Raw genomic sequence first — 24,352 nt, 5'->3', positions numbered from 1 at the left:
CAGCAAATTGAATTTATCTAGCAGTTTAATGCAGAAAAATGCTTAGCATAAGCATCGCATAATAACTGCTTTTATATAGCTACATTTGCCAGTGATGGTTTGAAAAAAGGTAGAACATACAAAAGGACTAAAGGATGTGTAATTTCTCATCAACCTTCAGCCCAATCAGTAAAACATTTTCCTAAGCAGATATTTTCCTTATATAGTCATTCTAATATCCTTATGGGTGCAGGTGACTCCCACCCTAGGTTGAACTAAATCAGCCATCCTAACACCTTGGCTACTGAAGCCAACCAGAATCTAGGTACAAGCAACTCATCTCCCAAAGCCCCAGATCCTATGCATAGCTGCAAGACTTACACTAGGGATGTGCTGGAGCTTTCCCTGCATAGATACAGTTGTTGGAAGAATCTGGAAGCTTCACACCATCATCCACTGAGCAGTTTGCTCGATTGGTGCCGATTTGCTTGGGACACTCCATTATTACTGGTGCAGCATATCCTATCTACATGATACGCACATCAACAACTCAAGATTACCCTGCCAGTACTTCCCAGTTCTGCAATCTTTAATAGTAAGATTAGCAATATCATAGGATCATCACTTCCTCAATATCCCTGGAGACTTTTCAGAGGTCCACAAACTAATCCCTCAAGGGTGAGAGAAGAGCACTAAAGGGAGAAAAGAGGCAAGCGCACCCAGTTCCATACAATTAGCTGACAAGAAGCTCTTGAATGCTTGCCCTTTTTCATGGTGAAGGATGCCTCATCTGCCACAGTTTCTAGTGATGAGTTTCACATTTACTTTTGGGGGGGGGGGGGGGGGGGGTAGATTTGGGAGGCCAATGTGCTGGTGTGATTTGAGGGTGCATTCAATTTGGACACATGCAGTGAACAAATGCTATTAAAATGCTGTATGACCTACACAGCATACTTCAGAATTTTGATTGTATTACTCTTTTCATTCGATTCTTGCAATTGTGGAAAAGCTGCTAGTTGACTTAAATTTGCTGCTGTGTTCCAATAAATTCCATGCATAATTGAATAAATTTTGAAAAAGTGGGCTGTGTTTGCACAGTTTTGTAAAATATTCCCAAAACTGTCACATTCAACCTCTGATCTTAGTAGAATTGGAGGGAAGTTATGTATGTTTAATGGAATTTTTAAAATGGTAACCTGGTTTCTGTCTCTTAAAAATCTAAACATCATAAGACTAGTGTTGGTATAGATTTCCCCAGTTACATTTGTGTGTGTACTAATTTCCCATTCGTGGCATATACAGCCAATAAAACCACGTTAAGAACAATTCAATTGGACTGCAATAGAATGCTTGTCAAGTCATACTTATCCTTTATTTCTGATCTGTCTCATCACTGGCAAATCAATGAAATAGCTCTCGAATTATGTTACATAATTATGTCAATTATGTTCTAAATAATTATGTTTCCTTAAAATATTAAAATTATACACATGCAGCAACTTTCATTGTATGATCATTATATTATATTGTAACTTTTTTGGGGAAGGAGTGATCCATAGTATTAATCTGTTTGAAACAAAGTCTTTCACCCAAAAGGCTTTTAAGACCACTGCACTAGAGGTTATAGTTAGATCTGTGTGGCTAACAAAGCTGATTTAGACTAGGCGCAGTAAAGATAGCTACTTCTTTGGCTCACTGGAGTTATTTATATGCCAAGATTCAGGTACATTTTGATTAGCTCCCTGCATTATTCAGAGACTTAATTCCTCAATAGAATTGTCTTCCTCTGCAGGGAAGAACACCCCAAGGTTTCACCCAAGATGGGTTGTCATTGCAGAACAAGAACTCCACTGTTTAGGTAAACATCTCCTTTTACATCTCTCCTCCCTCTTAACAGAAAGGATTGTTTGCTATTTTAGTTCATGAAGGTATTACGTTTCTTCATGAAGCATGTTTAAATGGCTACAATATATTCTAGTTTTTGTCTATCTGGCTAGTGCAAAATAATTTCATTAAATGTTTGGTTGCATTTACTGCCATGGCAATTGCAGAAGGCTTTCAAGAGACATGCAATCTCAGTGTCTGTGACATCATTGCCATCTACAGATAGCTTCCTGCATAAAAGAATAGGACTACCAGTCATACCTGGTTAAAGAAGTACCTGGGGCCTGGAGTAAAGCAATGAGTGTGTTGGCAAGTGAGGTGAACAAATGGATTTTGTACATTCAATGGGCGCACAATAACATTAGCAACACTTCGCAGGTATCTATGAGCAGAGTGAGTGCTGCCTTCCTGTTCCAGGTACAACAGTATCAAAATCCTTTAACATTATTGCAGGAACGCACCCTGTAGCTTCACAAAAACAGTGGCAGAGTGACTGCCATCTCCAGACTTGTCCCATTTCCTTACCCGTTCAGGGTATGACTGCCTTCACATAGAAGGTAGCTGAAATCTCTGCTGTGCTGCATTGGGATGCCCTTTTGAACTCCTCCATGGCTCATGGGTGCCAATTAAGTGTAGCTCAGTACCCAAAACACCCACATAGTGGCGCAGTGGTTAGCACTGTGGCCTCACACTACCAAAGACCAGGGTTCAATTCCAGCCTTGGGTGACTGTGTGGAGTTTGCACGTTCACCCCATGTCTGCGTGAGTTTCCTCCAGGTGCTCCAATTTCCTTCCACATGCCAAAGATGTTCAGGTGAAGTGGCCATGTTAAATTGCCCTATAGTGTCAGGGAGATTAGCAGGGTAAATACATGGGATTATGGGGATAGGGGCTGGATGGTACTGTTGTCGGTACAGACTCAATGGATCTAATGGCCTCCTTCTGCACTATAGGGATTCTATGATGATTTTATTGAAACCATTCCAGCTTCTCCTTACTTCCCCGTCCACTGATCACTTTTTTGGAGACCAGGCCCAGATTTACGTTTCTACATTATTTTGTTCGCAACGCAGGCTGGACTAGATTTATGCAAGGTATCACTTCTCCAATTATATCTGTTCTGCATATTAAAGGCAGATCCCCTGCTTAAAAGCTAAAATATTATACTCTATGCATGCAACTTTTCAATTGGCCAACCTGATAATCAGTTTTATGCTTCTGCCAGAGTTGTACGTTCTGCTCCAGAAATATTTTGAAAGATCCATGACATGAAAAAAAATACTGAGCACTATTTGTTAAAGAAAGATGTTTACCAACCCAGCTAAACATTCTTTTTAAATGTCAAAGAAACTACAAATTGGAGGATTATTCTGGTCACAATCCTGTTCACTCACTGCCAACACACCTAATAGCTGCTTTGTTGACTTGTTTATAATTCTAGCTGGACATAGCTTTCTTATTTGACTTGCTCAATAAAGAGGCTCTTTTCCAGGAGTGTGTACCAGAAATTTTGAAGCATCTTGCATGTGATTTCCTAAAATTTTAATTAAATTGTTATAAACACATGCACAATAAGTACATCAACTTTTGAAATGTGTTCCAGGGGAAGTAAGAAAATTCTCCTTCTCGTATTCTTGGATGTTTAAGACAATTAGCCTCCAAACTATATCAGTTGATTTTAAAAAAGGAAATGTGATTAGAACGTATGAAAATAACTTCAAATCAGTAAACGTCATTAAAATTGTATTTAATTTATTTTCCTGGAGCTACTGGGCCTGGCCCCAGTTGTCAATGAAAGATGCAAAAAGAGTATTTTTCAAAGTCGGAGGAAAAAGATTAATATCAAATGGTTTAGGTTTTGGAGCTTCAAGCAAGTGGTCACGCATATCCCAACTCAGCAAGAATTTAGGAGCAAACGTTTAAGGACACAATTATCACATGGCTTCCCTAAAATCGTGCAAAATAAACCAAACTCCTATAGTGTCTAGGAGAGTTGACTTGTACTTATGTAGCACCTATTATTTAGACTAGAAAAGCACTCCACAACCAATGGTTTACGGGTAAGATGCAGCACACTGAAACATATTCATCAGTCAAACAGTATCAACCAGAAAAATTGACTGAGAGAACTCCCTGGTGAGGAAGTACAGTTCTGCTGGATTATAGAACTGAGAAATTTATGCTTTCATAGAACTATATAGAACTATGCATTTTCAGCTGAAAATTCACTGCACTTGTTTCAAGGTGCATCACAAAAATAAAGTGATAGATGATCAATTGTATACAAATAACCACCACTATGAAACAAATATATTTACCACAACTATTTATTTCAACAGATAGTTACACAAAATACACCAGTTTTTTTCACAATTACTGACAACAAATACAAACCAAAATATATTAAGATATTTTGACATTAAACAATGTGATATAAACAGCCCATTTGAAAAAAGTCAAAGAATACCATATTTATTTAACCACATTGAGAACAGATTGACTGTCAAAAGCACAGGTCACAGGTACACCTCAACATTGCCATACACAGCTAAAATCAGAGGACTCACATAAGTAACAATAACACAAGAAAAAAAATCAGTACTCAGAACAATAAAGCTAACATTCATATTTAACGATATTTAAACAAAAACACAATGCAATAAATATTAACCACATTTACAGTTAGAACTTTCATCAAATATTACCAAAATTACATTCACAAGATATCACGTTAGCTCAGAATCACAACAGTATATGATACAGAAACATTAAACAATATCACCATTATATATTACGAATACATATAATACCAAATCGATAGAATTAACCAATACTTCCGGTACGTGCTAATGAAAATAAAGCAAGAAAGGTGTGATGTCAGAGAGATAGCCAAATGCAGAATTTAATAATGTAACATATCTTGGAGTCACAATTTACCAAACAAATCTTCAACAGACATCTTAGTTTCCTTTACAGGATGCTCTCTCGTTCTTCCCCATATGAATCACTTGGACCAACTGCATGGAGCTCAGATGAAGTACTACTTTTTGTGTGCTTGATAAAATTTGATGGAGCTTTAGATGCAAGGCCCCGTTTAATACCTAAACCGCGTAAGTTGTCATTCTTGAATGAAGCTGCATATGTGTCATTCTGGACTGGTGATTTGCCCATAGCTGAGCTTGCTGTAGGATGGGCAACTCGAGGTACATTCTTTACCAAGTGCTCAGGGTCACCGGCCGTTTCTCTGAATTCTTTCCTCTCATTTTCATCTGCATTCTGTAGCCTGTTAGAAGGATTGCTGTTGTTATTCAGTGTCTCTGTACTTGCTGTTCTGTTGATGTTGGTTACATTAAACATTTTGTGAGAGACAGGCCAATTTTCCTCCGGACTACTGGCTAACAGACTGCATTCAGAGGTGGAACCGGTAGGGCTCTTTTTATCTTCAGAGCATATAGACATACGAGCAACACTTGGGTCTTGAAGGCCACTTAAGCTGTTAGGTATACCTCGTTTATTTCTGGACTGATCATCCTCTAACTCTATCAAATTAGTCTTCTCCAATTGGCTGTCTTCTGTTTCATCACGGAGAGAATGGTTTGGCGAACTCTCACTGGATCGGACACCAGAATCTGACGAATCCTTTTTATCAAGCATGGCATCGGAAAGATATTCCTTTGATTTGATCAGGGATCGCACAGCTTCATTTCCATGTTCAGTGGAATTGATTTGTTTTTCCTTTTTTCCTTCTGACTTCGCACCTTTAAGGAGTGGGTTACAATCAGCTTCTTCTTGACCTGATTCATCTTCTTCACTGGGTAGTTTCCGATAATGTAAGCCTTTCAGTGTTAGATCTGCTCCTTGGAAGATATTTCCCCTATCTGAAGATTTCTTCTTAGAGAGAAGCTTAGTTGTCGAAGGATCTGGTTTTTCATCTTCTTCAGTGATGGGATCCAATAGTGATGCATCAGATGTAGAAACAGTGGATGATGCATAATCACCAAGATCACTCATAGATGACTTTCCTCCACGTGCAACAGTCTCTCTCTTCCCTGCAAATGATTTTTTATCATCATATTGCTTCTGCTCAGCATCTTTTTCCAATGTGGTTTGAAAGGGAGGTCCTGGTATGCTCTTCCCCATAAAGAGTTGGCCAGGATTGTAGGGTGCAGACAGATTAGATTTGTCAGTGCTCGCAGTTGTGGAAATGGATGGATCATCTAACTGAGACATGTGTGCAATATATTCTTTATAGGCATCTCTGTATTCAGCCTGCTGTTTGTCTGTGAGTCTGGAAAGGTCATTGGAAGATTCCAGAGAGTTGATACTTGAAGCACTTGGTGTTCTTTGATGCTGTAACTAAAAGAAAAAAGATTTATCTAAAACTTACACACATCTAAGCATTTGGAATTTGATGAAGTAAAGCTTAAGTCCATTTCTAATTTATACATGACTCAACCTCTCAAAAACTTTAGCAGCTATGATTCTTTGGATAGAGCTAGTTCCTCAATCATTGTTAAAAGAGCTATAACTGAATATCCTCATGATTCTGGGGTAAATGCACTCTTCTAGTGTGTTGAGTCACAAAAACAAAGTCGTCCCAGGTTTAATCTCAGCCCTGTGTTGAATTATCTAATCTCAGCCAAGGCAGTCATGGGGGTATCTAAACTAAACACTGTTAGGCTGGTGCAGGGGGTTGTTTCTAGGTGCTCTCACTCTTATCATTACACTGCAGATTTGTTGGAAAGTAGCATATGTAATTAACCATAAATTAAAGTTTAAGCTTACAATGCCCCCATTCCGAATAGCTTGCCAAGTGATCAGGCTATTTAAAAATTAATTCAAGGTATATGGGTTTTATTGGTTAGGCCAACATTTACTGCCAATCTCTAATTGCCTTTGATGGCAGTGAACTGCCTTCTTGAGCCACTACAATGTTCTTAGGGAGGATATTCCAGGATTTTGACCTAGTGACAGTGAAGGAATGGTAATATATTTCCAAGTCAGGATGGTGAGTGGTTTGGAGGGAAACTTCCAGGTGGTGGCATTCCCATGTGTCTGCTGCTCTTGTCATTCTTGACGGTAGTGGGTTTGGAAGGTGCTGTCCAAGCAGCCCTTGAGTTCTGGCAGTGCAACTTGTAAAATGGTACACATTGCTGCTGCTGCTGTGTATCGGTGGTGGATGGAGGGAACTTATGTGGACGAGGTGCCAAACAAGCAGGCTGCTTTATCATGGATTGTATCAAGCTTTTTCAATTTTATTGGAGCCATCCTTATCCAGGCAAGACAAGAGTACTTGGAGAATACCTTGTGAAATCTTTTGTAATATTAAGCTATCTTTACTCACATTATCTTCCCAGCAATGATTTTAGAAACAAAGGGACAGGGATAGGCTGTTCATTTACTCAATTTTCCTCCATATATCTTGATACCCTTCATGGAATCCCGACAGTGCAGGAGAGACCATTTGGCCCATCGAGTCTGCATTGAACCAATGACAGAGTATCTCATCTGGGCCCTCACCCCCACTCTATCCCTGTAAACTGACATATTTTACCATGGCTAATCCATCTAACCTACACATCTTGGGACACTAAGGAGCAATTTAGCATGGCCAATCCACCTAACCCGCACATGTTTAGGCTGTGAGAGGAAACTGGGGCACCTGGAGCAAACTCACACAGACACAGGGAGAACAGACCATAAGACATAAGAGAATTAGGCCGCTTGGCCCATCACTTTGCTCCACTATTCAGTCACGGTTGATTTTTTACTCTTCCCCATTCTCCTGTCTTTTCCCCATAACCCCTGATCTCCTGATCAATCAAGAATCTGTCTCTGTCTTAAAGACATTCAATCACCTGGTCTCCACAGCCTTCTGTAGCAAAGAGTTCCACTGATTCATCGCTCTCTGGCTGAAGAAATTCCTCCTCATCTCTGTTTTAAAGAATCGTCCCTTTATGCCGAGGTTGTGCTCTCTGGTTCTAGTTTTCCCCTACTAGTGGAAACAATCTCTCCACGTTCACTCTGTCCAAGCCTCACAGTATCCTGTAGGTTTCAATAAGATTCCCCCTTATCCTTCTAAACTCCGAGTACATACCCAGAGTCCTCAACCATTCCTCAAATGACAAACACTTCTTCCAGGAATCATTCTTGTGAGCCTCTTCTGGACCCTTTCCAAGGCCAGTACATCCTTCCTTAGATATGGGGTCCAAAACTGCTCACAATACTATAAATGGAGTTTGATCACAGCTTTACATAGCCTCAGAAGTACATCCCTGCTCTTGTATTCTAGTACAGTTCAGTACTCTATATTGTATTCTAGTACAGTACAAACTCCACACAGTCACCTGAGGCCAGAACTGAACCTGGGTTCCTGGAGCTGTGAGATAGCAGCACTAACCACTGTGCCGCCTCTCATTAACAAAATCTAAATCTTGAAAGTTTTAATTGCCCTATCATCCAAAGCTTTTTCCACAACAGCACATAAGGAAAAAGTGTTTCTAATTTCATTTCTGAATGGCTGAGCTCTAAATTTTAAATTGTGCCCACTTCTTCTGGATTCCCCCAAAAGAGGAAATAGCTGCTCTGTGTATACTCTATCAAATCCTTTTGTCATTTTCAATACTCACTTGCATCACGTTCCCAAGCTTATGCAAACTGTCCTTATAATTTAACCCTTCAAGTTCTAGTATCAACCTAGTGAATGCATTGTACCCAAGGACAATTATATATTTTTTGTGATCTGGTGAAACTGAATGCAGCACTCCAGGTAGGACTGACAAAGTCTCTGTATAGCTGAAACATCCCTCCTTACCCTTTGTATTCCATCCCTTTTGAGACATCATTCTCGAGCATGTTTGATTAGTAATGTCCATCTAGACATTCAAATCCCTTTGTTGACCAAGTTTTTAGTTTCTCACCACTAAGGAAATATTCCAGTATATCCTTATTGGATCCAATATGGACTACTTACGCATATTGAACATCATTTTCCAGAATTTTGTCCATTTCTTTTATCAGTATGTTTTCCCTTAAGTGATGACATTTCAGAAATTCAACTGATGCAATACTAACCTGCCAATTTGAAACGCTATGTCTTACTGGTTCTTCAATATCAACAGCTCTCAGTTCCTCAAAGCTGAAAGTTAGGCTGAAGGCTTCCTGTGGGGAACTTCCAGGAAGTTCAGGGTTTCCTGCATAATCACTATTTGGTACATGAAGACCTGAATTTTGTGCTGGAACATTTTCACCAACAATTCTCATTTCATCTTGAAGTGTCTGTGTATCCAAATGGCGCAACTCAAAGATCTAGGAAATGATCAAACAAGTAAACTGCAATTATTCATTTTCTCAAAAGGATATAAAAGGTTCAATTATTGCAGGAATACAGTAAAAATTAAGTTTAATGAAACAATTTAGTTTTATTACCTATCAAACAAGGTAATAAATGCATACACAAAACAGGACAGTCAGAAAGGTGTTTGGATTTTGTCACTCTTTTTCCTGCTTATTCAAAATAAGTCTTTTAAATTAAAAGTACAGGAGGAACAGCAATCTTTTTGTATTTCTTCAAAGACTTGCAAATAACACAGTGAACAGGAGAACAATCCCTTTAAAGTGCTTCTTATTTCAGGTCTTGTTTTTGTTTCCAAGATGTTATACAAAATATCTACTCATGCCACAAAGCCAATACTTATACTGGATTATTTGCAGCTTACAAAAGCAATCAATGAATGTAAAAGCATACTCAAAATTATTTTCTTTTTATTTATAAAAGAGCCAGTTAAGTCTGGCTTGCACATAAATACTAGTACAATACCAGAGGGTAATGGCTACCAATAGTGTTTTCCTCCAAAGAGAGGTCAAAGTCCTCAGGAGAGGGTGACTATGGTTAGTGATGCTAAATTCAAGTAGAATACTTAGCATCAACACAACATCATGACAGGGCAAGGGATGTCCACAGCAAAGTAGGATTCTCAGGCAGTGGAGTAACAAGACAGATGGGTCTTTTGAGCAGAGGAGACTTGGGAAGTGGAAAGTGAAGAAAAGTATGTGGACAGGACAAGAAATGAAAGAAAAAAGAGCACAATTAGCTAGCGAGATTGGTTGCCAAGCAGCAGAGAAGCTAGAAGAAATATTAGAGCCTAAAAAGTGTCCATGTTCAGCTCATGGTGTCAGCTATGGCGACTAAAAAAAGTTTTAAAGTGAAAACCAGAAAACCAGCGTGACAAAATGACCTGACATCCAGGTGTATGCAAGACTATGACAACATATATTTATACGGTGTCGTTAGCACAATAAAACATCTTAAAGCACTTCATAGGAGATCCGTCAAGCCACATGGGCAGCACGGTGGTTAGCACTGCTGCCTCATAGCGCCAGGAAACTGGGTTTGATTCCTGACTTGGGTCACTGTCTGTGTGGAGCTTGCATATCCTCCCCATGTATCTGTGGATTTCCACCAGGTGCTCAAGTTTCCTCCCACAGTACAAAGACATGCAGGTTAGGTGGACTCACCATGCTAAATTGCCCCTTAGTGTTAGGGGGACTAGTTAGGATAAATGCACGGGGTTATGTGGATAGGGCCTGGATGGAATTGTGATCAGTGCAGACTCAATGTGCTGAATGGTCTTGTCTGCACCGTAGGATTCTATAATAAGAAGATATTAGGTCTGATGAACTAAACCTTGGCCAAAGAAATAGGTTTTAGAGTCTTAGATAGAGGGATAGAGATAGAAAGGCAAAAAGGTTGAGGGAGGAGACTGCAAAGCTTTGATCCTCAGCACCCCAACGCACAGGCGCCAAATGTGAGAAGAACTTGAATTCATATAACATTTTCATGACCATCAGGCTTTTCGAAGTATATTTGAAGTGTAGTTACTGTTGTGGTGTAGGAATCACGGCAGGCAATTTTGTGTATTGTAAGCACCCACAAAAGGCAATGTGATAATGACCAGATAAATTTGTTTTTGTGATGCTGATTGTGGGGTAAATATTAGCTAGGACAACAGGGATAACCTCCCTACTCATCTTCAAAATCGAGCCATATGAGATTTTTAAGTTCATGTGGGTCTCAGTTTTAATGTCACATCCAAAAAAAAGACACCTCTGAAAGCAGAGTATTCCCTCACCACTGCATTAGTGTGTCAGCTTTGACTTGTGCCGAGGTCCTAGAATGGGACTCAAATCTAAAAATCTTGTGACTCAGACGTAAGTGTGTTCCCAACTAAACCATGGCTGACACTTATGGTCAGAATGATGGAACATTTAAAAACTAAGGGCATGAAGCAGGCTAGAATTGGAGAAACACATATTTTGTAGGGTTGTAACGCTGGAGGAGATTGCAGAGAAAAGGAGGGCGAAGCAATGGAAGAATTTGAAAGAATGAGGATTTTAAAATTGAGGCATTGATCAACCGGAAGCACAGAGGTGATGACGATTGGTGGGAGTTCCGGAAATGGGCAGCAGAGTTTTGGATGGAAGCAAAATACTGTGAATGCTGGAAATTTGAATTAAAGAAGAGAAAATCTTGGATAAACTTTGGCAGCACCTGTGGAGAGGGAACAAGAGTTATTTGGACTCCAAATGACTCTTCTACACAACAGTTCTTAATGTATGATAAATATTGAAAACATGGCAAGTATGATCTTAGAAGTACGTGGAAAGGGAAGACATTTATGTCTATATATACTTACAACTAATTTCCCATTTCTTGCAAGTTTCTAATTAATCCATTAATCCATTAAGCACTAATGAAAAAAGTTATTAACCTAAATTATAAGACTTGTGCTGATAAATGAAAAAAACAAAAGTTCATCCTACCATGTTTCTAAAAAGTTGCCAGTCACCAAAATTCATGTTTAATTCTTTCTTCAGTTCATCCAGATTGCATTGAATTAATACCCTTCCATTAATGTTCGCCTGAATTAAAAAAAGAAAATGCCATTTAAAACACGAGTATCAAAAATTACCTCTATTTAATTGGAATACTGTTTAGTTTTTATAGGAAAGATATAAAAGCAATGTTATCATACTGTAACACTACATTCTGCACCCTCCTGTTTCCTTCTCTGTGTATGGTATGCTTTGTCTGTAAAGTATGCAAGGAACAATACTCTTCACTGTATACTAATATGTGTGACAAAATAAATCAAATAAAGTAAACATAAACTCATTAAAAAATTACAAGGAATGAAGGGTTCCTTCTGAAGAGAGACTGGAGAAGTAGGACTTTGTCATTAGATCCATGATGATTAAGAGTGACTTTGAGTTTATGAAGGGTTATGAGGTTCATAGTAAAAGATTAAATTGTTCCCACCAATAACAACGTAAAAGTAATTTAAGATCATTCCAAACTAATAATTTACACAAAGGATGTCAGAATGCAAGATTTGTTTAAATAGCTCATGGCTCAGTTCATAAATTATTTTAATGGAATTAGTTACTTAATAAAAAGGAATATCAAAGGATATGAGAAATGGGGTTGAGTGCATTATTAAAATAAGTGGCTCACATGAGGGCAAAAAAGGTAAAAATCCAATTCTGGGTTAGAAGGATTTCAGGTGGATCTTGAGAAGATTATAGTTCATACATAGTGTGAATATTCTGTACAATTCACTCTCAATATAATCCAATCTCAGTTAACATTGCAACAGGCTTTACTCAAATTGTTGTTTATGTTATATATAACTGTGTCGCAAAGAGGAAGCTTAAAGGGGGAATGAATTTTATGGTATAAGCAACTATTCAAAGAACTGAAGGCAGAATGTACAAACACTACTGAAAAAGAGAATAAACTTTGAATTAAGTAGAAAGTTATGGAGTTACCTGCAGTAATAGCCAGGAAATTCAGAAAATAAAACAGTATAACAATAGCATTTTTAAATTCTGACAGTGGTATTCAGAATTTGCAAAAATAAGGTGGCAGAATTAAAAAAGGTGAAGGCATAGCAACAAAGGTAACTAAAAATGTTAGATATATTTATGTTATACATATAATTTATGTAAACATCATTCCATTAAGCTTCTGACCAATTCTTGTGTTTGCCATTTCATAAATCTATAACTTCTGGAAACATAAAAGTATGCTTAGAGGAATTCTATTTCAGTAAATAAAACATTTTTAAAAATGTTTTCAGTATAGTACAATAATGGCCAAGTATAGTTCCCTTCTTCAATAATTTGATCCATAGCACAGAGATTGAGAATTTGTTTGGTGATATCAGAATATTGGATTACCTGGCGCACTGAAAAATATCTACAAATAATTTCCTTGCCTTCCATTATTCTCCTCCTTTCTCCACTCTTGACAGTACTGATATAAGTATCAGCAACCTTACAGTATTCTCTCAGTCACTGTTCACAGGCTATTCATCCATTGCAGTACAGTCAAATTGAATAATCTGCTGTTATTTTTGTAGCTTCACATTCCTCCTTTAGAGGGCAATGTAAAGTATTGGATGGATTTGTAGATGAATAAACAGCCTAACATGATGAGGATAACGCAGGGAAGTGGCAATGGATGAACTGTTTGTGCAGAAAGCCAGCATGGATATGATGGATAAATGTCCTCCTTTGTTGTAACCATCCTACAATTTGAAGGCCTATGATTATAACCATCTTTATACTGGCTGCCAGGGTCATTTGTCTTATAAGGCAGGAGAAATTTATGCACTCGTTATGAAAACCATACTTTCCTCATTAAGAGTGAAGATGGGAATTTCAACTCCTGACAGACCTCAAGTTTTGCACATGTGCAGACCAAGAGCAGGTTGCACACGTGCAGTTCTGTTTTTTTATATTCTTATGTCCAGTGGGCCTGTGCAAGAGGAAAAATGGTGCAAAAACCCAGGTCAGATGACCAGGAACAGAGTGCCATGGAAGACTGGTGTCTGAGGCAAGGGACAGGGAGCGGTCCCAAAGGAAGAGGGGACAGGAGAGATTCCAAAGGGAACAGTCTCAGATATGGTTTACTTATTAATTCACCTATGCCTCTCATTAACCCTGAATGTTACAATATAAGATAGATATTGTACATAGCAAGATTTATTTTTGTTTGTTTAAAATCCATGGAATTGAGTGGCTTTATTCACTCGCCTTGAATCTCAAACTTTGTCCACTTTAACAAACATTATTGGTCCCAAACCAGAACTTACCAAAAACCTTGGAGTCTGGCAAGGTAACTGCCAAAAGTCATATGATGTGTCAGGGCTACCAAAACCCACTGGATGTCAATGCAAAAATCAGCTGTACTTTCCATTTGCCATGAGTGGCTGGAAATGGCTTTGGACCCTACACTTTCTGACTTGGAACTGGGTACGTTGCCATTAAGTCAAAAGGCTCATGCTTTAATGAAATTAAGTCAGCAGTAATTAGCATTGAATAGTTCTTACCTTTCTGATAGTAGAAATATACTGAAACAGCATGGTTTGATCAATTCCTTCCAACTGCCTAAGTTTTTCACAAATAGCATCCACATTCATTGAGCTCAGTGGAACAGTAGTACAAGCTGCTGCAATGGAATTGGCCACCTATTGGACAAGAAAATATTAAAATATGCAACTTACACATGGATAACAATATTGAAAATATCTGGAAGTAATAAAACTAGAATCCCTAATATTTCTACATATAATAGTCATTAGTACTTAACTTATATTGCTTTATATTGTAAAATAAATTTACATTTATCAAAAAAATCCAATTCAAACACTTATCAAAACGTGAAGACGACAGGATGGCACAGATTGAACATGGACGAGCAGGTTTTGAAGTTTCAAGCAGTTATGTTACAAAAGAACCAAACAGCTCATTAGGCAAGTCTGCTTTACAGCAAGAAAATATTGAATTATATTAACCATTTTAATTCAAATTTCTTAGCTAAACAGTTTTTAATTAAACTGTAAAATTGCAAAACTAATGCTTCAGCCAAAGCAGTTAAATAAGGACACAAAATTAAAATGCATGAACAACATTGAAAACAAAACCCGTTTCATTAGGTATTAGCCAGTGAATTAACTGTTTCAGGGATGGTGGATTGAGAGTATTAAAATCAAATTGGACTCTCTATAATGCAAAGGATTGGTATTGTATTCTTTTATTTCTGATATCCGAGTTCAAATCCAGTCTAGACTGATGAGCTGAAAGTTTCCTGTCTGTAAAAATCCAATGATTCTTACAGTTCAAATGAGTTTTAACGGTCTTTGGAGATTCTCAATGAGCACAGGTACGCAACAGTAAATTGCCCGGTTTAGTTTTAACAGGAAGCCTGATTCAAAAATCTCAAGGATGGCTGCAGTGGAAAATAAGGAAACTTCATACTGGTGCAGATGATGCCCTCCAGGGGATGGGCAAAGTGTAAGGAACTTTAATATCTAAAATATCTCTTCCATATTTGACCTGGGTGTTCTCAATGCTGACATTAGCAACCTGAAATGGAAAGGTATTCCATTTCACAGGGCTGATATTGCTCATCACAACAAACAAAAAAGTCAAAAGTATATATTGGGCAACATGAAAGCCACTACCAACAATATCATGCTCTAAAAGGATTAAATAATGACAACTGATGTTACTATTTTCCACTTGCATAACTAAAGACAAAATGTCTATTCAACAGAACTTGTAACAAAATGCTCACATAATTCATTATTATAGTTCAGCTTTTTGCTGCTACACTTACCTGCATCATCCATTTAGATGTCCAGCAATATATGAAAGAACACTACACAGCTCTAACAATCATTTGAGCCAGACAGTCAGAAAAGTCCATTTTGCAATATATACAGAAAATGCTGCATTTTATAGTTATCAAGCTCCAAGCTCACAAGCCAAATTAATCAGTACTGATTAAACTCCTTTTAACAGGTCATGCCCAAGCATATACAAGTTACAAAGCAGTAAACTATTTTTTCTAGAGAGTATGCACCCTCCAGTATCCTTCCATCCAACCTTTTCTCTCTTGCCATGCACTTCTGCAGCCAAAAAATGAGTGAATAGCTATCAGACCTCCATCAGTGCTGCTTAGGCTATTATAAGGAATGTGGTAACAGCATCCAATGAAATCTTCCAATTTTCCACAGTCTTGTACATTTAAAAAAAACACTCCTCCTTGTCTCAGCCCTTCCAACCACCAAAGAATGGTTCAAAATAGCAGACTGAGCCTACATTCACCACCTTGTGTGATTTTTTCAATGTTTTGAAAAACAATTAGATTATAGCATGATAATTACAGTTTAACAAGTATAAGTGTGCTTTGTTGAGATGTGTAGTACAATATGAAATACTTATTTACATATGTCCATAATATGAATGCTTCCCAAATAGTTTATAGTAAATATCTTACCCTCCAGAAACTAGTATGTTACTAGCAGGAAAGAAGCACTTTTAAATCACATAACAACGTGCAAAGAGTTTGTTAATCTGATCAGCAGTTAGTAAGGCAGCACAAACTGTTAAGAATCCAGCAGCAAAAATTGCTGTGGCATAAATTATTTCACTCCAGGAGCAGATTGAGTTATTTCTGTACCTGTTTTAATTTAAGCTGCATGGGAAAAGGAGAGAAATACAGATACTAAATTTGTCAAGAAAACACAACAGACAGAGATTCCGAGGAAGCAAATAAAAGGTAATTAGAAAGCTCCTCAGTTAACCATTTCCTTTTTAATCCATTCAAAAGTTGAAGTTCCCTCTAATTGTCATCTCATTCCATTATGATTGGTGGTACAGTACTTGACGTTCCACAAAAACACAAGTTCAGAAGGGCAGCTTTTAGGAAATCTGTTATATTAATATTTATGTTTTAGAGATTAGCTATAAACACTAAATTCCTATTTACATCACAAAACTAGTTAGCCAAGAGATATCCATGTTTCCAAAAATTTAAATTTATCCTCAAAACAGTTCAGAATTATTGAATAGCTGACTATACATTAAATACAAGTTTAGAACCTAATTCTCTTCAATAAACATAAAATACATTCAGAACTCTTCTAAACATAGCTACATAATTGTAGTTCTCATTTTTGTAAATTATTCTGAATAAAATCTTTAGAATGTTATAATTGAATGCAGCCAAACAATACTCAATGTATGTTATTTACTGGCTGCAAACTAAATCTAATTCTTACAACTTATATAACTTTTTTGATAAAAACACATTGGATTCCAAAGATGTCATTAACTAATAAATCACATTTCTGCAAAAGATTACAGCAGACTAATTTTTAAAAAAAATTTCAAGTGTCTTATAGGACACAAAAAAAGTTACTGTAGACTCTATAGGATTTTTAAGTAAAACTTTTAAAAGAAACTACACTTTTACAGACAACTCATTAAAAATAGTTTACTTAAGGAAATATGATTAATAGTTTAGTATAAAAATAATGCATTAAAACACTGATTTAATAATACAGTTCAAGGAAAAAGAGCCTTTGCAAAACTTTGCACTTCACCATGTTGCCAAGTACCCATGAAACTATAATGGTTTTAAACCAGTCAATATTCCACCAAGGTGTCAAAACAGGTATTTAGTTCATTTCTTATGAAAAGGAATATGGAATAAGCAGGAAAAGTGCAAAATTAATTTAAGCTAAATTAAATTAAAATGCTAATAAATTAATGCAGAAATTAAAAATTGATCAGAGTGATGATTTACAAAAGCATTCATAGCTTTGCAATACATTTCAAGATGTTTAAATATGTATATTAGTATCCACTGTGTAGATAATTTTACTGCAAATTTCCTCCTCACTCAGACTTCCCCAAACAATTCAGATCATGATACAGTTCCACAACTGTTAGTGGCCTTTTGATCCTTTTGTCACACGAACACTCTACTGCGAAAGTTTGGACAGTGATTGTTATTTGACCATAGTAGTTATCCTGATCTTACCTACACATTCACATGATTTCTAGCACAGAACCATTATAATCAATCCTGGCATGGTCATTACAATATCCTGCAACATTGTTTTCATTCACAGACACTAGAGAACTTGTACACGTAGCCACTTCTCAAAAATATAATTTGGCCTGTTGTTGTCCCCAAAATGGAGTACAATGCAACACAATGGACATTTTGGTTATATTGGCAAATTTCAATGAAATAAATTATGAATCTGTAAAGAACTCAAGTTGTGGCCATAAAAATACCATTAAATACCAAAACTTATTAACTTGAGGCAATATTTTGGAGATGCTGCTTGGTTGAAATGCCACATTTACATTGAGAAATCAATGCATTTTAGAAAACAAACGACTGCCTTTGCTTTTGTAATCTCTGCAGTTCAATTAAGTTTTCCACGTTCTGCCTACTGAAATACGATCTATAAAGAAATTCTGAACACACCATTGCCACATTCAACACATACTAAATCAACTGCGTGTGTAAAAGTTGGAAAAGATTGAAAGCCTAAAAGCAGGCACATAGCAGACAGAAGTCTTCTAATTTGAAAAATAAAACCAGCTTATGAAAAAAAACAGCACATCCGAGTAAAAGTTTGATTGTGGTTATCAAGTTTTAAAAAGTAAATTGCAAAATGCCAGTTAACAATCTGTTTTTGCATTACTTGGATTGAAGGTCCAATAAGTCCTCACGTAAATTCATTCACAAGTGAAGATATCTGCCCAATGTTTGTCTGAAAACAAGGTGGCAGTGGGACAAGGGAGAACAACATTGTCCATCAGCAATATGGCGATCACAGGATTAAGAACACATCAAGCTTCCATGCCTACATGTCTGCCCTTGGCCTGCTGCAACATGAAGCTCAACAAAACTGGAGGAATAGCATTTCATCTTCCTACTGGACACACTGCAGCTTTCCGGTCTCAACATTCAACAACTTTAGATGGTTAGCTCTACCCCACCTTGACCCCTTTGTTTTCATTTCATTCTTAGCTGTTCTCTACCTTTTATTTCTTTATTGTCTTTATTTTGCCTTCCCCCACACTTTTTCCTCCTATTTTATTCCTCTTTCCTTACCTTTCCTCTCTTTTGCTTCCCCTTTCCCCCCACCTTTTCTCAAATTTACTCTCTCCCACCCATCTCTCCCCCTCACCCCATATTGTCATCTGTCACAGCTTACCCTCTGATTTCAGCTTCTCTATGGTTTGGCCATTCACAATTTCTACTGGATGCCATTAGCAGCCTTTCCCCTCATTTCTGTGGCTATGACACATCTTTCATTCCCTCAACTTACAGTATAAATATCTCCCACTTTCTGTGCCTTTTAGCTTTGACAAAATCGTCTGGACTCGAAACATCAGCTCTTTTCTCTCTTAACAGATGCTGACAGACCTGCTGAGATTTTCTAGCATTTTCTCTTGGTTTCAGTCACTGGAGTTATCTTTGTAGGGGGAGTGGGTAGGGAAAAAGGTTCAGTTGAAAAATGTAGTCTCAATAATATCTATAAAATAAAATAAAAGGAAGTCAGTTGACCGATAGTCAGAACTTGCAAGTCAGGTACCATAGGTAATGAAAAAAACTAAAAGCTACAAATTAAATCAGGAGAGAAAAGAAAGAAAGATGTGAGAAAAGTTAGAGTGCATGGCTGAAATAAACACTCTCCAACCAGACTTTGTATAAGGAAGCAAACTGAATGAATTGTAATTGCAAATTCTACTTCGGTGAGTATGACACAATAGCCATTACAGATCACAGCCGTAAAATGGCCAGGACTGGAAGCTGAGTATAGCAAGTTATAAAAGTCTACAGGAGTCCACCAAGGTAAAATTACTTCAAAGATAAGACAAGATATAATAAGGTGCAAGCAGGCAGTGGAGACTATATGGGTGGAATTAGGAAGTGAAAAACAATGAAAAGTACAGTTGGAATTATGTACAAGGCCCAGTAGCAACTGAAAAGTATCAGAGTTAGTAATACAGAGATTAGACCAGTATATAACAACAGCAGAGTGGTTTTAATGGGAAATTTTAACTTCCATGTAGATTTGGATAAATAGATAAGCTCATGTCAAACACGTAGGGGATTTCTTGAAGCTGTTCAAGACAGTTCTCTGCAACAAAATGTCTTAAATTTAACAACAGGACAGGCTATATTAGATTTAATGATGAGTAATGAGTCAAATTTAGTTAATAGCCTTATGATGCCATAGTATATACCCAATAGCGATTGTAACACAATTCATTTTGATGTGGTGCTTGAAAGGGAAAAATATCTAGTACAGTGGTTAGCACTGCTATCTCACAGCACCAGGGACTCGGGTTCAATTCCAACCTCGTGTCACTGTCTTTGTGGAGTTTGCACATTCTCCTTATGTCTGCATGGGTATCCTCTAGGTGCTCTGGTTTCCTTTCTCACTCCAAAGGTGTGCAGGCTCTGCTAATGGCCCCTCAGCGTCAAGGGACGAGCAGAGTAAATACGTGAAGTTACGGGGATGGAGCCAGCCTGGGTGGGATTTTTGTTGGAGCAGGCTCAATGGGCCAAATGGCCTACTCTGCACTGTAGGTACTCTATGCTTCTATACTAAGATTCTAGATTTGGATAAGGCCAACTTTGACACGATGAGAAAAAGAACATACACATTGAATTGGACAAATCTATTAACGGGTAAAAGAACAATCGGACATTCAAAAAAAGTATTTGATTTGATACAGGATTAGAACTAAGGGTAAAAGCTCTTCTTACCAAAATAAAACATAAAGGATTAAAGGGGCAATAGGGGCTAAATGAAAAGGAGATATGAAAATGCAAAAATAAAGCAAAGATTAAGGAAAATGGCAGAGAATAAAAGCACAACACAGTTTCAAAACAGATAAGAGATACAAAAAGGAAATACGAAAGGAATATGACAGGAAACTTGTAACATATCAAAATCAACACTGGAATCTTTTAGAATTATTTTAGGAAACAGCGGTTAAAAGCAATGTGCGTCCCTTAAAAATTGACAATAGTGATACTATATGAAAATATAGAAATGGCAGACATGTTGAATAATTGCTTTGCAGCAATCTTTATATTTTTTCATTATTCATTCATGAGACATGGGCGTCATTGGCTAGGCCAGCATTCAGTGCCCATTCCTAATTGCTCGAGAAGGTATTTGTGAGCTATCTTTTTGACTGGAGTCTAGGGTGTAGGTACACCTACAATGCTGCTAAGGAGGGAGTTCCAGGTCTTTGGCTCCGATACTGAAGGAACAGCAGTATATTTCGAAGTCAAGATGGTGGGTTGGCTTAGAATATTTTAGAACAGCTGGTCCCTGATGTTCTCACCTTGCTTATATAATGGAGTAACATGTAATTTATCAATCTAAAGGAACTGAAGATCATGGTTAAAGCATTTGTAATGTTCTCATCTACTTCCTTTAAAACCTTGGGATAGAAACCACCTGGTCCTGGGGATTTATCACTTTTACTGCCATTGTTTTATTAATTATTACTAATTTGCTTACTTTAATTGCAGTCAGTTCCTGTCGCTGATTTAATATTAGTTTCTTTAGTATGTCCTGTATTCTGACCTTTTACTAATTTTTTAGCACAGCGAGCATGAGAATCGCGGGGGGAGGGGGGCAATGCACAGGATTCACACCCCGCCAACGTTTCCCAACGCCAGAAATATCTACTCTGCATTGGAAATTGGTGCGTAGGCAGGGCTAGCATTTAAATGATATTTTAAATATCATTTAAATACCATTTGTGGGCCCGGGACTGAATTCTCCAAGGCCACTAGCCCCTCCCATCCCGCCAGAGTGTTACACTCCAGCGGGGGTTAGACTAGCTCCCCAAAAGTGGGGAGCTAGCGGTCTGACCCCGCTGGAGTGAAGGGATGGGTGCAATCCGGTGGCCCCCCAGGAGGTCAGGCAGCAGGGGGAGTGGTGCCCCCTGGGCATAGGTAGTGCTAGCCTGTGCCCCCCGGTACTGTCCAAAGTGCAAAGTGCCAACGCGTGGGGGCAACTTGGCACTGCCTATGCCCATGTTCTAAAATCTTTTGATTGCTACAGTCTATAATTAATGGATCATCTGTGGTTGTTATTTATAAAGACTTCCTGAAAGCATTTGCAAAGGTCCCATAAGAGACTGTCAATTATAGTTGAAGCTCTTGGAATTGAAGGCAAATTAATTGACCTGGCTTGGAGACTGGCTGAGAATCAGGAGACAAGCATAACAGTTGGTAACTGACAGCCTTCCATCTCAGGAGATGATGGTTTGTGCCCTGACAGGTTAACTCTTCAAACACCTTGTGTGGCTCAGATGTCCCATTCTGGCACAGACTTTTCTGCTGCATTTGCTGTAGAAGACAACAATGGCTAAGGAAGTACAGAATTTGCCAGCTTTTTTTTGGGCTCCCATCTCAGTTTGTGTAGCTTTCCATTATTCCTTGCCTCTTATAATGCCTCTCATCCCTCCAAATAGTCAGTGTCCAGAGGTCACAGTCATTGGCAACTGCCACCCAGCTGTCTGCATCATTGACACAGAGGGATAATGGACAGATAGTTTAACTGACAGATGTGACTGGTGGTGTTCCATAGGGTTCTGTGTTAGGGCTTCCACATTTATTAGAGAAAATAGCATCCCAGATGCACAATTGTTGATTATGCAAATATGGGATGCACCACAAGCTGTTTAGATAGACACAGGGTAATGTCTGAGGCCAACCACTTTCAGCTGCTACATCAGTGACTTCCCCTCCATGTTGAAGCCAGAGGTGGGGAAGTTTGCTGATCACTGCAGTGTTCAGTATCACTGGCAATTCTTTAGATAATGGAACAATCCATATCAGCATGCAGCAAGACTTGGACTGATACATGGCAAGTAAATTTGCGCCACACAAATGACAGACAATGACCATCTCTGACAAGACAGAAACCAACCATCTTGTTAACCATCACTGAAATCCTCACCAGCATAATCTGGGAGTTACCACTGACCAGAAACTTAACTAGATCAACCATATAAATACTGTGTCTGCAAGGGCACATCAGAGGCAGGGAATACAGCCACGAGTAATTTACCTCCTGCATCTACAAGGCACAAGTTAGCGTTGCAATGGAACATTGTCATTTATCTGGATGAATGCAGCTCCAACAACATTCAATAAGCCTGACACCTTCCAGGACAAAGCAGCTCGCTTGACTGACACCCTAACCACTATCTTAAACATAGACTTCCTCCACCACTAGTGTACAGTAGCAGCAGTAAACCAGTTACAAAATAAACTACATAAACTCTCCAAGAACACAACAGCACCATCCAAACCTACTACCTCTATCACACAGAAGGATAGGAGACACCACCATCTGCAAGTTCTCTTCCAAGTCACTCACTATCCTGATTATATTGCTGCTTCACTGTCAAAATCCTGGCACCTCCTGCCTAACAGTACCTACACCACATGAATTACAGTGGTTCAAGGATGCAGTTCACCATTACTTGCACCAGGGTGATTAGGGATTGGCAATAAATTCTGGCCTTTACGTAATGTCACGACCCATGAATGAATGACAGAAAAAGGTAGCAACTTGAGTGGAAAGCTTTGACACTATAAAAACCAAAGAAATTAAAATTTTGGAAGGATTTCTCTTTCGTTAAAAAAAATCATACATTTAAAGTTTTATATTCTGGAATTTTACTTAATTTTAGACCTTTCTGCTATCAGACAAAAACAATGAAATTATTGCAGTACATTATTAGAGTATGAAACACCATAACAATTGGCTATTGATGCATAAACAACATATACATTATATATGCAAGTATATGAAAAAGAAGAATACAGGAAATAGGATTAGAGCAGCATTGACAAGCTAATATTTTTCAAGCAGGAATTACTATTTCATGCTCAGTACAGAGTTGGTGTTTAGGTGCCACAATAGCCTTTGTGTTCTGAAGTCAAGGAAGGAAATCCATTGCTTCCAAATCTGATAATATATTTAAGAATTCTTCTGGATGTATGCATGTGTGACCACAATTTGAGTACAGTATCAAGCTAAGCTATAAAGCCTCTGCACAGTCAAAACGGTCACCCACTATTAATGTTCTCATGCAAACAATGGCCACATCAGCAAGGTACAACAGAGCATTTGGTGTTCAAACAGCTATAATCATATATCAGCAAGTCAAGCTTTGCACTGTTAGTGTGTCATTCTATGGAACAGCTTCTTCATCTTAGACCTTAACATTTATTAATGTTCAATACTGCATGTAATTATTATACTCTATGCTTTTCTGTTCCATTTAATTTGTCAACAAACCCAATAAATCAATTTTGTACATCACTAAATGATCCATGTGGGCTGAGATTGTGGAACAGCTCTGGCAAAATTAAGATTGAATCCAGATATTTCTAAACAATGGAATAATGTATCAACATAAGTCTCAATAAGCTGAAACTCAAATATAATGAAATGTATTTCAAGACCGCCAGTTAATTAGTGAATTCAAATCAGTCTGAATTTAATGAAATAATTTATTTAAACCTTTACAAAAAGTGCAAGAAGATTGACTTAATATTTTACCCTACAAGATTGAC

At 37.8% G+C, this 24,352-nt stretch overlaps 1 protein-coding gene across 4 annotated transcripts in view; it reads right to left on the bottom strand.

Annotated features, from left to right (window-relative positions):
- Window positions 1-4,174: 4,174 nt before the first annotated feature.
- LOC145344864 (kinase D-interacting substrate of 220 kDa-like) overlaps window positions 4,175-24,352 on the bottom strand; it is a 135,451-nt gene continuing 115,273 nt past the window's right edge. For 3 of the 4 annotated variants that reach the window (XM_080192121.1, XM_080192122.1, XM_080192123.1), the window contains 4 exons: window positions 14,256-14,393; window positions 11,686-11,784; window positions 8,938-9,171; window positions 4,175-6,219 (listed from right to left, as the gene is read on the bottom strand). In XM_080192121.1, the coding sequence (XP_080048247.1) occupies window positions 4,834-6,219; window positions 8,938-9,171; window positions 11,686-11,784; window positions 14,256-14,393 (1,857 nt within the window). In that variant the 3' untranslated portion in view covers window positions 4,175-4,833. Of the gene's footprint in view, window positions 6,220-8,937; window positions 9,172-11,685; window positions 11,785-14,255; window positions 14,394-16,390; window positions 16,406-24,352 lie in introns of all 4 variants that reach the window. The other variant, XM_080192120.1, reaches the window with a different exon arrangement.

The sequence above is a fragment of the Carcharhinus amblyrhynchos genome, chromosome 7 (assembly GCF_965287045.1).
Source record: "Carcharhinus amblyrhynchos chromosome 7, sCarAmb.v2.hapA, whole genome shotgun sequence".
In the NCBI taxonomy this organism is placed as follows: Eukaryota; Metazoa; Chordata; class Chondrichthyes; order Carcharhiniformes; family Carcharhinidae; genus Carcharhinus; species Carcharhinus amblyrhynchos.
This window is presented reverse-complemented; position numbering and strand designations above follow the sequence as displayed.